The 15,828-nt window shown below is 39.0% G+C and overlaps 1 protein-coding gene across 4 annotated transcripts in view; it reads right to left on the bottom strand.

Moving 5' to 3' along the window:
- Positions 1-15,828, bottom strand: part of LOC106923810 (RALY RNA binding protein like) — a 38,809-nt gene that overhangs the window by 4,793 nt on the left and 18,188 nt on the right. For 2 of the 4 annotated variants that reach the window (XM_088001171.1, XM_088001172.1), the window contains exons 2-7: positions 14,572-14,647; positions 12,543-12,590; positions 10,676-10,857; positions 6,424-6,537; positions 2,393-2,562; positions 375-413 (exon numbers count right to left, since the gene is read on the bottom strand). In XM_088001171.1, coding sequence (XP_087857297.1) covers positions 381-413; positions 2,393-2,562; positions 6,424-6,537; positions 10,676-10,857; positions 12,543-12,590; positions 14,572-14,647 — 623 coding nt within the window. In that variant the 3' untranslated portion in view covers positions 375-380. The remainder of the gene's footprint in view (positions 1-374; positions 414-2,392; positions 2,563-6,423; positions 6,538-10,675; positions 10,858-12,542; positions 12,591-14,571; positions 14,648-15,828) is intronic. The other 2 variants (XM_088001173.1, XM_088001174.1) reach the window with 1 other exon arrangement.

Below are 15,828 nucleotides of genomic sequence, written 5' to 3'. Positions count from 1 at the left end.
TGACTGTTTGGATCATTATCCACACCATGCAGGCCATGATACTCTTTACTTTAGGCCCAGCCATTCACAGCCCCCCCAACCTCACAATTCAATTATATGAATGTTGTTTATCGGCTGTTCTGCCCCATTGAAATGCCATTAATGCTCCCTCTGCTGAACTCCATATTAGCTGCCCTTCAGCAAAGCCGGTTCTTTAAATGTCATGGAGCTTATGACTTCTGAGATGATTAACGAATGTTTAGAAATGCTCCACACACAGTTCAGTGGCTACGTTTCAATCAGGTCCGTCTGCAAGTCTTTTTAACGAGGAGTTTTGTTGGACAACCGCATGCTGTGACGGTCATAATGCAGACTTTTAAGTCCAGAGCTCTTACCTTTTCTCAGTTGTCGATGTCCGATACGTGGTTCTCTATCTGAAAGGCAGAAGATGCAGAAAAAAGGACTGAGCGCGCTCGTTGTACTTTCAGTTTCTCTAAAGGTCACGGCTGATATAAGCTCAACTGGAGCAGCCACTTACAAAGCAGTCTTTGTGATACATTATCATAAATTGTAATCAAGAAACCTTCAGGGAGCAAAATTGCTTTAATATGTTGCTGAAAAATAATCTCAAACAGGAAGGTAGGGGAAGCTTTTATGAAGAAAAGCCCAGCTTTGTTTACTGGGTTTATACTCGGTAAATGTAAAAGAATAAAAAAAATACATTTTAGTACTGTGATTACACAGATACTGAAGATTTACCCTTCGAACAGCAAAAATAATAGGTAGAAACATGGCTGACAAAAACGCTAAAGCTAAGTTCACACAGCAGATGTTAACACTCAATTTTCATTTTTTTGTTTTGCTGAAAAGCATGCATAAGAAGAGAAGTAATAAATAATTTACAGGAATACTGTTAAACACTAAAGGTTTTTTAAACGCTCCGGCTTCAGAGCTCTCTTAATAATTTCCAAAACATAATTTCAAGCCACAAGGGCATAGATTTGTGCAAAACATATTAAAAAAATACCAGAATTAAATTTTGCTTGTAAAGCATCAGCGACCTCCACCTTTTTAAATCTGCAGAAAACATGCAATACTTATAAAAGAAGAAAAAAACAAACCAATCTAGAGAACCTGCAGGTTTATCTTTGGTTAGAAAAACCACATGCAGATGAAAATAGGCTTCTAGTTGCAGTTTGCCTTTGGAATCAATGTTGACAAATGAGCGCTGGGAGCGCGGGCTCAGTGGGATCAAATGGTTCAGTGGATTCAATCGATACCATCTTTGAGAGAACAATCACATTAGAGGGAAGACTGATGAGACCCGCTTCTTCTCTGAAGTTATTGATTGATTTAATTTTCTGTTTTCTACAATGTGGGATTCAAACTGTTTTTCTTTATTTGTAATGGAAAGCAGTAAAACACAATGTAATAACACCAACCTGGTCAAGAATTTAGAGTTTGTGGCCCAAATTTATCATGACATTCTGTTTGAAGGTTACCGACTTAAAGCTGCAGTATGCAACTTTTTCTTTTACATATTTGTTAGAACCGTTACCGTGACGAAATAGTTTGTTATGAGACAGATAATCTGTGAGAAGCTCAATCTCCCCCATCTCCACCCTGAAAACGACCAATCAGAGCCAGGAGGCGGGTCTTAACCTGTCAATCAACCCCATGTACGTACTGCTCAGGAAAATCAACTTACTGTTTCAGGAAAACCATAATTGCTAGCTATGCTAACTAGCCTAGCATACACAATAGGATCTGAAAACTGTAGCAGAGAGCACAGACGGGGAGGTGGAAGGAGATTGTGATTGACAGCGCTAAGACCCGCCTCCGGGCTGTGATTGGTTGGTTTTAGTCGGCCTCGAGGATACAGATACCATATACCATATGGTCACAACATTTTGACCTGTTCAACAAATATGTAAAAAAAAAAAAAGTTTTTTTTTTTTATTATAAAAGTTACATCAGTTTTAAAAATTATTTTTGACTTTTCTTTCTTACACTGGTTTAAACCCAATAACTCCTGAAACAAGCATTCTGAGAATCTAATCTTTTCAAGTCTGAACAGAAATCTCTTTCTGGCTTTCCTTCAGTGACCTTGTTGAAGAAAGAATAATCTGCTGCTCTACATCCACCACTTCACCGTAAATGTAGGGAATGCATTTGTGAAGCCTCCTGCTCCTACTGCATCGTATAAGTGTGCAATGCGGGCCTCTGAAGAGCCTTTCTTCCATGGTTTCAGCCAGGGCAGACTGGAATAGAGTGTCATTTGCTCATGCGAAGCCCTGATCTGTCAGAAATGTGCTCATGAATAATTCTGGAAGATTAGCTTTCGGTCGGTGAAGGCTGTGCCGAGTTGAGATCTCCCAAAGTGCGTCAGCCCTGTCAACCTTTTTCCACTCACCAGATGGTGGCTGCCCTCCTCATCGTAGTCGTCCTCCCCTCCATCGGTCATCTCGCCCGCCTCCACGTCCAGCGCCCCCTCGCCTGCCTCCTCCCCAGAGTTTTCTGCCGTCTCCGACACAGACTCCTCGTGCAGGGAGTCGCAGTTGTCTTCGTATTTTCGTTGAGCCTCTGAAATGGAGCAGGGCACAGAAAATGAGAACCGACTGGACTTTTCTTTCATTCAGAAGGCAACAAGCACTTAGCCTAAACAGGTAACCAGGTTAAACCTGAACTAATAAGTCACTTCGAATAGTATTTATATTAATAAACCGTTCACATTAATGAAATGTTGAATTAGTTCAGAGCACTGTTGATGAGATCTCCAAATTATTGTGAAAGGTTTAGGGAAAAATATGCTATAATAAAAACCAACAAGCAAATTTAGCATTGCACTCTTAGGGTGTCTTCATCCCTGTCCAGTAGACTCGCTTCGATTAGGGACCAAAATATGCACCATTTTTTACATTTTCACACCTTTGAAAAACCTGTTCCCCTCCTTGCCTGTGGGGGGCGCTGCACCAAGAACCACTAAAGGAAACCACATAGAAATCTCAGAAGACATTAAGCTCAACTTCCTTCTTCACAAAATATAAACAGAAATGGAGTGCAAGATTTTAGCAGTTTTATGATTTCTCTTTTGCCTTTAGTAAAAAACAAAACAAAGAAAAACAGGAGCCATTTCTCCAATTAGTGTTAAACACACAGGTTTGCTTTGGCTGTATTTACCCAGAATGCCCTGCAGTATAATCCACTTCCTGCTTTTGGAGACGTCTCCAATCCGCTTTACATTTACATTTTCATCCAAACCAAGAACCAGGTTCACTTGTTTGGTCTGGATTACGCATTCACACCTCCCCAAACAAACCAAACTCTTTATTGCAAGCAAACTGAACAGGGTTGGTGTGAATGCACCCTCAGACTTTCCTCCACTATGTGTTCTATGTGTTTTTAATTTTGGTTTGATGGTTTTGAAAGACAAGGTTTGTCCATTTTAACTGTGAAAAAATGTTAAACATGATGCAAGGATCCTAAACTAGATTAAAGCTATTTTAATTTGAAAAACGTTTATTATTCACAGGTCTGGAATAATTAAAGCCTGCAATATATGTCTTGTAGGAACACAACCAGTCAATCCATAATCAACACTATGAGGGAAGTTATTACTTTAATCTGGTCATAAACGGTGTAAAATCTATTTACGTTACCGGCTAAAAACTTTTAAGAAGGCATTAACGATAGAAATATTTCTATCTGTATTTGTGGAGACATTGGGAGGCGACATCTGTGCTTTCCACTGAGTTCAGGGGATTTTAGCAACACAATTTAATGCAAATTATTAGTTTGTAAATGATGTTCTTACGACAAAAACACAGAACTCTGGCTCTGTAATTTAAAGTTAATTGAAAACATAAATTGCAGAGTAGAACCTGGGAGATGAATGAAATAAAAATAATTAATTTGTAGCCAGAAAATGACTGGACTGCTTCTGGACTGTTTTTAGAAGCAGTAGAGACCCAAATGGAAGCACAAAAATGTGCAGAAAATGAATTTTGCATAAGAAGCTATTAGTTTCTGTAATTTAGAAACTTTTTTGCCAATAGCATTAGCAAATATAAATGTTTTTCACTTTAGTCAAACTGTAGCCAAGTGGGTACACTAACTATTGCTGATATGTTCCTGTTGTTTTTAAGTTTGTAGATTAAAATACAGTATAATAATAAATGGCAATAAATGTGTTCAGTTTTAAAAACTGAAATAAATTTGCCTGTGATGATTTACAGTATTTTCTAGCATCCAGACAGAGTCTGGTTGAATCGCCTAACGTGGAGGCGTCTGAACACCACATAATTAGCATAAATTAAATTACAAAAACTAAACAGTGAAAAAGTGACCTACATTGTAGTACAGTGGATCCCCATCTATTAATGCTTCACCTTTCGCAGATTCAACTATTGGTAGATTTTTTTTTTTGGAACATAATTTCAAATAATTTGAGATAAATTTGCCCATTTGTGGATGTTTTAGTATAGAATGCTGCTTGGGAAGCTGAAACATCAGGCGCAATGCTACTCGACATGCTATTGGCTGCTGTTTACAAAACAGCCAATCCAGGAGTGCCACTTATTTTCATTCATGCTGATTGGCTGAACCCCCAAGAGAGGGAAAAAGGAAGCTAGCGCTAGAGCTAACACAGTTTCCACTGTGCGTATTAATGCACGTATGGAATAAGGAGTATTTTCAGATTCCAGATATTCATGGATGGTTGTCCCTAACCCACTGTGTAGCAACTGAGTAATCTGGAATGAAACATTCACTGTTTCTCAAAGTCTAAATGAGCCTGTGTTTGCTTCAGCTCATTTATAAAGACCCTCTGTTGGTTTTATCTACCTGCTCAGCCTGTGTGTGTCTGTGTGGTCGTGTCTCGCCCCTTGTTAGTCTTTTTGTTTACCCGTGTTCGACCAACCCGACCAATCAATGTGGCTGCTCCTCTTTCCCCTGAGCCAATGCTCCTCGACTCCTGCAATCACATGGACTGGGAGTGTTTGAGCTCCTTGCAAATTGTTTTCTCAGTCTCTGCATTTCCATATCCTGCATATGGATCCTCCATCTACTTCACCAGGGCAGCTTAATAGTCTTTTTTCCAGTGATATACAGCTGCCATGAATATAAATATAAGGCTACAGCTAAAGATTATTTTAGTATTCCACTGGGTATCGATTATTCTGTTGATTAGGTGAGTAATTGGATGAAATAAATTGGCACATTCTGCAGATTTTCTAACCACTTACAATCATTTCATACAATATTACAAATACTTATGAATTGCAACTAATTAAACTCCTTCTTTTAAATAAAAGGTAACATTTTCTCCCCTAATATTCAATAACAGTATTCCTCTGGTGTACTCTTGATCATTTTTAACAAAAGACGCATCTGCAGCTAAAAAACAAATACTTCTAACATCGACATATGAAGAGCTCAGCGCTTTTCTGCTTGACTTATCAGTACAGCATCAGGCTGATCTGTTGACCATTTCTTTTATTAATAATTGGATAGCAAAAGGTGCTTAATAAACCGAGTGAAGCATATAATAAAACATAATTACAGAAAAATATGTTTTTTTTTCTTAAATTCAAAATACATGTATTTTTCTGCAGTTTTTTTTCTTAATTACTGCTCTGCTGTAGGGCTAAACAATAACTTAAAAATAATATGCATCATGATAGACATATGATCAATACCAGTAGATAATACGTTTGATATTTAATCGATTCAGTATTCAGTGAACTCCGATCCAGAACCGCATGGCATTCTGGGATACGTAGGCAGAGGAAAGAATTTAGCTGCTCAGCCTCTCACAACTAGCAAAGCAGGCATCAACTGTCTCACTCGCTCTTTGGTCGCCTAGCAACTCACTCATTCTATGGTTGCCTAGCAACAACTTGCTGAGTAACTGGCCAGCAGCAGTCTAAGGTTCCGCTATTGCTCCTAATAACTTCTTAAAAATAAAAAAAACAACAGCGAGGAGTGAAAACTGGATACAACAGGAGAGGTCACACCTGAAAGGGCTGAAATGATTTTCAGCCCTTTTTAGAGACTGTAAACTCAAGATAAAGATTTATCGACTACTAAATTAGTTGGCGAAATCTGAAGCCCTATGAGAATATGTGAGGAACTAACATGAAATAAGCAATACTCTGGGTGGAAAATCAGGTGACATGGCCTTTTCATTGCCTTTCCTGAATAACCTTCACAGTGATCTGCTGAGGTTGTCCCACAGTGTAGGACATCTATAAAGACCTCATTTAAACAGAGTCAGCGTGGGGCTGACATCTGTCTGCTGATATGACAGAGAGCTCTGCCGCTCTTATCTCCCAACATGTCAAAAAGACTTATGGCCAACGTGAGCGTTTTAATTTCCGTTTCCGTAACCGCTCGCCGCGCTCCGGTCTCCTCCCTCCCTCCCTTCGCCCCATGTCTGCCGCTCACCGGATTCTGTCCTCTGCTGCTTCTCAATCTTCTCCAGGCGTCCCAGTAAAGAGTCGATCTTCATTTTGATCTGGGTGAGCTCTCGTTTAATGGTCTGGAGCTGGTCCGTCTTCACTGTAAGCACAAGAAGGAGCACAAAGGGTTACCTCAGGTAGCCCCAACTGGCTGGTTCTGGTTCTGCAGTAATTTAATTTTACTGTTTGATGTTTCTCATTAATCCCCTCATCACGCCGAGTCAAATCTTCCACGGGGAAAGAGCGTCTCAATCAGAACTTTACTGACAGGTTATCCAGCTAAGACTGAGGACGTGCTGCTTTTCAATTTAAAGATTAGTGCGCAGCTTACGCCCACCGTGCTGTGCAACGCTCCTTCATGTTTCCCCCCAAGCAGCGCCAGCATCTGAAAAAAAAACGGTGTTACAGTATGACATCGCAGACTCCGAAGCATGTATAATGTGGCTAAGGTCTTAGAAGCAAGTACCTACAGTTGAAACTAGATATAATACTATTTTAGTAAGAAATAGGAGCTTGTTTTAAGTAAGTAATTCCTTAATATTGACAGAACAGTGCGAGTTACATTGGCAGATTATTTCACTTATAACAAGACATTTTCCCACATTATAAGTTAAATAATCTGCCAGTGAAACAAATACTTTATCAATTTTAAGGAATTATTTACTTAAAAGAAACTCCTATATCTTGCTGAAAATTACTTGTAAGTTTTGTCTTTGCACCAGAAATTAGACTAAAATTACTTGGTAAGATTTTGGGTTTTTGCAGTGTATTACTTGGTTTATTAATTTTAGAAATTGTGGAGTACTCATTACTTCTCATTGTTTAGCTTTATACTTTTAATATTGGAGAACCCCATCTTAAAAATCTAAACTATCCTTTATTATTACTGGATTATGTTCATTAATCCAAACCCGTCAACTGTAAAATTTAAATGAGATGATTACACCTTAGGAAATAAATCATTTTATTAGTCAAAATGCCTTTAAACAAACCATATATTTAGATATGTATGTTTATATTTTTACATAGGTCAGTGTTGAACGCTGCAGCATAATTTTACTCCCTCAGCCTACAGCGTCTGTTTACAGACTTTTAAGTAATTTGCGCTTTAGGTCTCAAGCTGTCTCTCAACAACGCACAGAGGATTTAAGTTGAGGGGCTGAAGCATAAGTGGATCATGTCAGAGTTTGAGACTTAACCTTGATATGTCATAAGGAAATAGGAAATAGCAGCTGAAAATAAAAGCACTTATCAGAGGAGCTGCCGCAATAAATTCAGACAGCTGAAACGAGGACGTGCTCGAGCTGAGCAGATTAAGGAACTCAGACCACGAGGTAATAACATAATCTTATTTCTCAACCCTCGGTGGATGAAGTGTGTCATATCTGAAGAGGCGGGCGGAAATACAGATGCTAAAAGTTGAGAAGAAAACAGAAAATTCGGCTTGACACCTATCAGATTCAATCTATAAACAAACCCACAAGTTCCTGCAAACCAGACGAAGGAAACGCGTAGGAAATAAAACAGAAACACACCAGTTTGTTATCAGGAAAGCGTGATCCTTTGATGTATGTGTATATGTACACCCACTCATCACGACATAGAGAAATCATGAATGAAACATAACTGTCTAAAAATAAAAAAAACAAAACGAATTCCCTGAGTGAGCTGCATGCCTCCTGAAGCACATTTTAATCTTTCATCGGTTTTCATACTGAAACACAACAAAACAGCTGTCCCAGCAGGACCCAGTCCCCTCTGCTACACGTCCGTCAATGCAGGATGTTTTTTAGATGAAGCTGGAAGATTAATACGTCCATGCAAAACAGAAAGAAAGCCCAGCAAATACGGCTGCACTGATTAGAATCCAAAGGCAATATGTAATAGGAAACCACAGGAGCTGTTCTCATATTGTTTTCTAAAGCTGCTACTTATTCTTGATAAAATAAAAAAAAAGGGCGAAGACAGCAGATATATAATCATATCTAAGGCGGGGGGGATGGTAATGTGTTTCTATCTCCTGTATCGCCTACAAAACGGTATCTGTGAATACACTCTCTTTCCAAGTCCAGCGATATTCCGGCAATATTTCCGCCGGCTCTGGGAAGCTCACTGGGAGTGCTTTGATGATAAGACAGAGTGGAACAGTTTTTAATTTATCTGGACCTCCAGGCCCCTTTCCTTTTGTGTTATCAACTGCTAAGCTGCTGAGAGGAAACGTATACACTCGTATCTAGCAGATGATTCATCAACTGCATCTTAGATAGCTGCGCTTTCAGGGGAAGGGTACGGAAAAATCTGTTGTTATTTGGGAAGCTTCAGGGAAGCTTCAGGGGATGAGCAATTGGTCTAATTTTAGGCATTTTATGACCTCATTATGACAAACAAATATTCTATTTGAGGAATATTCAGTAAATCCTGCAAAACCGCACAAGAATACAATACTGAGTGACTTTTAAAGCTACAAGATGGTAATCAGTGTTACACAAATTAATTGCACATTAGTAAAGTTTAACCACACGATTGTAAGTCCACACTAGCGCTTTCTTAAATTATTCATGTCAGCTTTCCAGCAAAAATCCTGACCTGACTTTTTCATTATTTCAAATCCTCCAGACTTTATATAATATTTCCATTATTGCTTCACTTCCTTACAATAAAACTACCAGAACACGAAGCCTGAAAAGATCAGAAAGTTCTGCTTTGATTGAGAAGATCAAGAAAACAGACCTGAATAAAACTTTTTGCATTGAAAACTAAGAATGATCAGCGATAAAGTGACTCATTACCTAAATGAACCACATAAGGCAACGAAGGTCAAACACAGGCAGGCTTATGTTACAGAACACGACGCATCAGAATGCAGATGAAATCTTGGTCTTTTGTGGAGTTTGAATCCAATCCAAGTGCATGAGAGCTCATGCTTTCTTCAAGTCCAAAAATATGCATTTAACTTTAAAATAGAAGTGTGTGTGTGTGTGTGTGTGTGTGGATGGTGGTCTTGTCACGGACCAGCAACCGGTGAGATGGAGAACAGGCACAAGGGGAGGGCCGTACATAAATACACTCATAGGCGCAATTTACAAAGACAAATTAACCTTATAAATTATTATTATCGCTAGAAAAACATAAACTTAGTTACTCAAGAGTAGCTTCTTAAAATACATGAATTAAAATATAAAGTGAGTCTTTTTGAATGTTATTTGAAAGGAACTGATCAAAGGAACACAAAACTCCACACCAAGTGCAGAGAACTTATATTTTTTATGATAAATTTCACATCTTAAGATTTTGATTCATCATTGTCTCAATAAATTCCAATTGTTGATGTTTAAAAAACCCTAAAACGGTGTGTAATAAAATTATTTTTCCTTCTTTGCTTCCACTGTTCAATAAAGGTATATCAATACAGGAAGTCACTGTATGTATTGTAATAACACAATTAACATTTCACATTTTAATAACACAATTCACAATACTTCTTATTGTCGTTTTTTCGCAATAGTACAACAAAATACTGTGAGAAAACGTTTACTTCAGAGTGGTTAATAGATTATTCCTTTATTTGGGAGATTTGGCCCGGCTTCCTGCAGTGGAAATGCACCTAAAGCACAAATATAGTTGAACAGATATTATTTTGTTTATTTATTATTTTCTATTTGATTTGTTTTCCTAAGGTGAGTTATTAATTACAGGTTAACCTGCCAGCAGATGGATTATATATCCAAAATGTATTCTATCTTAGGAAAAGTCAATGCAAACCAGGACTTTTTATGGAAAATTAGTCTCCCCAATATACAGAAGCTCAGCTTAGAAACAGCAGAGAATTTATTGACTTTTTCCCCCAAAAAAGAGGACAGGAGATTGGCTTTTTTCCCCTATCGTGGCTGTAATAGCAGCTGCAGCAGAGTCCTCCTGACAGAACTCACCAACCTGCTAACGCTGATAACACCGGCCGAGACTGCCAACTGTGAAACAAACAATTACACTAGATAGATAGAGACTAATGTTTGGGAAAGCACAGCTGACCCACAGAGATGTTCTCAACCTCGCTTTAATTACACCTAGCATGTTTTAATGCCTATCGAGTTAATTAGGGGAGCAAATTAGATCCAGATGTGTGCAGTCTGGCTCTGCGTTTTGCTTCAGCTTGTCCTGAACTGCAGGAGCACAGCTTGCAAAAATCGTGAGCATAATTGGTGCAAAAAAGAGGAGTAGAAAAGTCTCGTTGTACGTACATTTGACACCTGAGGAGGAGGATGATGTTGGAGGTCTGGAGGATGAAGAGGAAGAAGAGGAGGATGTTTTGACAGGGAAGGAAGTCTTCCCACGGCGAGAGGAAGGAGCGAGGACCCTGGAGCGTTTCAGGGGGATCACAGCTCTGGGTGGGGGGGCCACTCTGCCGTGGTAATCAAAAAGCCTTGAGAGAAAGAAAAACCTGTATTATCACACTTATACTTTTTCCGTAAATCACAAGAGGCTCCATCACGTTGATATCTGCCCATTTATTAGAGCTAAAAAGAGTTTCTATGGTTTATCTCACATCAGCCTTTTTTAAAGTCGACTCTCTCTTTTTCCCAGTATTGTATTTCAAGATAGATTTACTCTCGGCTCTGTTTTTCAGACGGCAAAGGGAAACAAAGGGCAGAAATTACCGATTAAATCTATCAATATCTTCCGTTTTTTTTGCCGTCGAGTTTCCAAGACCACTGAAAGGATGAGAGTTTCCCACTCCACAGATCCTCTGGATATGACGAGGATGAAAAGAAGAGGGAGCTAAATGTGAAATGAGGGCGTCATCTTTGATTGTTCTCAGTTACAAATGATGTCGCAGCTCAACCTCAACACGGCTGACATTTAGAAAATGGAAAGTGCCTCCACAGATAAGGGCTCTGATTGCCGCCGCTGCATAAACGAGTGAAAACAAAACGTTCCTTCATCAACGTGTTTAAGTCAGGCGCTCACATGTCCAACCATTTTGAGAAGATGACAGTTTCTGTTTTCAAGTGACTGTATTTGACTAGACGGAGAATTTTAATTAGCCGGATGCAAAAGAAGATGGTTTTCCATTTGCTGGTCCCCACACAAAACAAAAAGGGTTCTGCGAAGGCCTCAAAGATTTGCCAAAATTACATTCGTTACATTTTTATTTGGTTCGCTTTTGTGCTGCACTGTGTCAAATGATCCGTTTCCTCTCCTCGCCTGTGGCGGCGCTGGATCAAGAACCACTGAAGGAAATGACATGAAAACAACAGAAGAAGACGCGGAGTGCTGCGTCCTTAACGAAATGTAAACAAAAATGGAGTAGCGCCAAATTTGAGTATTTATTGGATTTTTCTTTTGTCTTTGGCAAAAGATTGAGCGTTAGATTCACACAATTGTTTTGGTTGTATTTACCCAGAATGCCGTGCGCTGTAGTCCGCAATCTCCTTGGTGTTCAAACTGCACCAGAGTTCAGTTCAAACGAACCGAGACCGCAGAGTTCAGGCGGACTGAAAGCTAATCAGAGGTCGATTGCGTGTTCACACCTCCCCAAACAAACTGGAGTTTGATTAAACTCTGGGCATAAACATCGAGGGAGGAACAGTACGCAGACAAACAAACTCGCATATTTCCGTGACATCATGCTGTGGGAGTGCTAGCCTTTAGCACTGACAGGAAAACCTGAGGTAATGGGAAGATAGATGGAGCTAAATACATGGGAATTGTCCTGTCAAAGTCCAGAGTGGACTTGACGTGATACTCTGAGACGCTCCATCCAGTCTGACTAAGCTGGAGATATTTCACAATAAAATAGAGAACAAATCAACCTCTGGATGTACAAAGCTGGTAGAGATTTATCCCACAAGACTCAATTGTAGGCTCAGTAAAAACTCCCTGGACTTGTAAGATTTGACAACTTGTCTTGGTCTCTCACATAAAATCTCAACACAACACACCAAAGTTTGTGGTTGTAATGCGATAAAACATGGCAAATGTTAAAGGATTATAAATACTTCCTTTCCCAGTATTTCAGCTTTACCTTCCTGCAACATTAACTGAGACGGGATTGGCTCGGGTGACAGGTAGGAACAATCTTAAGATATAAAAACGGATGATGCATACCTGCTGTAGAAATCATCCCTGTAGTATTCGTAATCAAACTCGTAACCGCTACAAGAGAAACAGAAGAGACAAAGAGAAAAACTCTCTTACTCTCTGTAAGGTGAGCGGCTTTGTTTTCATTTGCTGTAAGCCATAATTATCGCACTGAGAGAAAGAAAGCACTGTGTGTAACACACATTCTGTCCGATAAAGATTTACCCTCACACCCTTAAATATTCAGCTGTATACTGAGAAATGCTCACATATCAAGGTGATTTACATCACAGGTAAAAAAAATAAAAACCTTCATGGTTTGCTCATTGCTTACCTGAGATGAAAGCTAGCTTTCAGGGCCATGCACTTTCTGAAACTTTTATTAAGAATATGTTTTTTGCATATTTATTAAAACGGTCACTACATTCTGACAGTAGAACATGAGACAGTTCATCTGTGAAAAAATAATCAAACTTCTCCGCCTTCTCCCAAGTATAAGTAGAGAAATGGACAACTCAGTCAGAGCCAAGAGGTTAGTGCTGTCAATCACCCTTGTGTACGTGCTGTTCATGCCCTGCCCCTTACTCTCCGCTACACTTCAGCTGATTGCCCACACTGCAGACTGCTGTGAATGCTTAGGGTAGTTAGCATTTTCACAGATGACGGAGGATAAACTGTTTTTCTGTAATGGTAAGTTGTTTCTCTGCCATTAGCACATTGACCAGCACATACACGAACATGATTGACAGCACTAAGATCTTCCTCCTGAATCTGCAGATGAAAAAAGGAGCACAGGGAGGAGGTGGTAAACTCCATTTTCTTCCTTGGTTTCTTTTTTACTGATCATCTGTCTCTTAACATGGTGACATTTTGAACAAATATGTAAAAAACAAATTGTTTATAAAAGTCACGTACTTCTTTTTTCATCTTGTGGACGGATGGGGAACTTATTTCAGTAGCCGGATCTCTGCATGTACGCTTTTATTTTCCATAGAATGGAATGGATATTTTTATATTCTTTTGGGAAATCTTTCAATTCTTTACCTGCTACTAAAAGCCTTAGTCAGCTCTTCTTATCTTAGAAGAAAACCAAACTAGATGAGAAATGATGTTTGACTCACATTCGGCAGAAATTACTTTTTTATTCAATTTTACTTCAAGTTTTAATAGATTTCTTTGTTTTTGCTGTTTGTGTATTTTCTGTAATTTCAAAAAGATTAGAAAAACATTTTGATAATTGTGTTTTTTCCTCTTTTTGGATTAAAATGCTGAACTAGAACATTGAGCTAACTTTTTAATGTCATTCTGTTTTATTAGTATGTACTGTGAAAGTTTCATACTGTTAAAAAACTCCAGAAATAGAGAAAATAAATGACTTTAGGAGATTAAAAATGTGGATGGCGCTTGAAATGAAAAAAGAATGAAAATAAAACAGCCCAGTTTCTCGTGCAGGAATTTAAATTAGGATTTATGTCGTTTCATTTTGGAGAAATCTCTCTCTTTTGTGGTCTGTAATTACCATTTCACATCCTTCTCGCAGCAACAAAATGCAAATGAGGATCCATGGCAGCACTACACAAGCTGATAAATGAGTTAAATAAGACGTGTAAAGAAACAAACTATCAATAAAAGCAGGAGTTAATTGGTTGGATTGTTAACTTTAGGGAAAGTATGAGAAAACATACAAAACAAATCTGGACCTTTGTCATGTTAGATGCCAGTAAATATGCAGTCCGGGTTCTCCACGAAATGAAACGCGCACTGGGCAGAAAATCGGGGTCATGCTTAATGAAGCTCACACAACATTAATTCCTCTGAGCTTTCGCTGCTTTTGCTGTATAAACTGAAGTCAGGCCCCAGAAATGCAAAAATCATGCCGTTAATTGGAAATGCGAGGTTCAAACGAGGGGAAAGAGGGAAGCATAATAAGGAATCCTCATATTTTAAAGATTACAGCAGATTTACATCAGCAGCAGCAGCCGGATGCGAAAGCAGGTTAATATTCATGACAGTGGTGAAGGAACTCGCTGAATGTTGAAAGGAGGACGAGTCGTACCTGTAAACAGCTGAGAGCGGCCGCTTGGAGCCGCCTTTGGGCCTGTAAGGCTTGGGCTCGCCCGCCATGTTTATGTCTGTAAGAACAAAGAGAGAAAAAAAACTCATCAGTCAAGGTACACTGAAGGAAAATTCACAGATAACACTCCACACGGCAAAAATAAAATGTTACCCTTCAATCTGGGTTGTCTAATTAAGACAATGGGCAAGGCAAGGCAAGGCAAGTTTACTTATATAGCACTTTAAAACAGTACCACTGACCAAAGTGCTGTACAATCACAAGATTAAACAAATAAAAATCAAAATTAAAACACATCAAAACCAACAATGCAGTGACGTAAAACACTCTATATAATACATAAACATACCCAGATTAATACAGAAAAGCAGCATCTCAAACTGAATCAAAGGCCAACCGAAAAAGGTAAGTCTTAAGAGCAGATTTAAAAATTGCTAAAGAGGGGGCCTGTTTTACCAACATAGGTAAAGAATTCCAAAGTTTGGGAGCTGCAACAGCAAACGCCCTGTCTCCTCTCTGCCTCCTGGAAGTCCTCGGCACCTCCAGGTTCATTTGGCTCGCTGATCTAAGAGCTCGAGGAGGACAGTGTATATGTAGCAGCTCAGAGAGATAGGAGGGAGCAAGGCCATTTAAAGATTTAAATACAAATAAAAGAATCTTAAAATGCACTCTGAAATGTACCGGCAGCCAGTGCAGAGAATATAAAATCGGGGTAACATGTTCTCTCTTCCGCGATCCAGTTAAAAGCCGAGCAGCCGCATTCTGGACCAGCTGAAGACGGGACAAGGAAGACTGGCTAACACCCACATATAAGGAGTTACAGTAATCCAGTCGTGTTGTAATAAACGCATGGACTAATATTTCAAAATAATCCACTGGTACAATATTCCTAATCTTAGCAAGCCGCCTCAAATGGAAAAAGCTCGTTTTCACAACGGCACTGATTTGTTTATCCAACTTAAAATTTGCGTCCATTACAAAGCCCAAATTTGTAACAAATGGCTTTACGTAATGTGATAGCGGACCCAAATCCACAGGAGTGGACTTGCAGGTAGTACCAGGGTCAAAAATAATAACTTCCGTCTTTCTTTCATTAAAATTCAGAAAATTGAGAGCCATCCAAGTTTTTATGTCATCAAGGCACTCCATTAAAATTGGTACTGTATTGACTCCCTTACGATTGAGAGGCACATAAATTTGTGTATCATCCGCATAGCAATGAAAAGCAATATTATGTTT

This window comes from Poecilia mexicana, unplaced genomic scaffold, assembly GCF_051168715.1.
Source record: "Poecilia mexicana isolate PSO_F unplaced genomic scaffold, ASM5116871v1 scaffold_20, whole genome shotgun sequence".
NCBI classification, from domain to species: domain Eukaryota; kingdom Metazoa; phylum Chordata; class Actinopteri; order Cyprinodontiformes; family Poeciliidae; genus Poecilia; species Poecilia mexicana.
The sequence above is the reverse complement of the archived record's forward strand: the minus strand, read 5'-3'. Positions and strand labels throughout refer to the sequence as shown.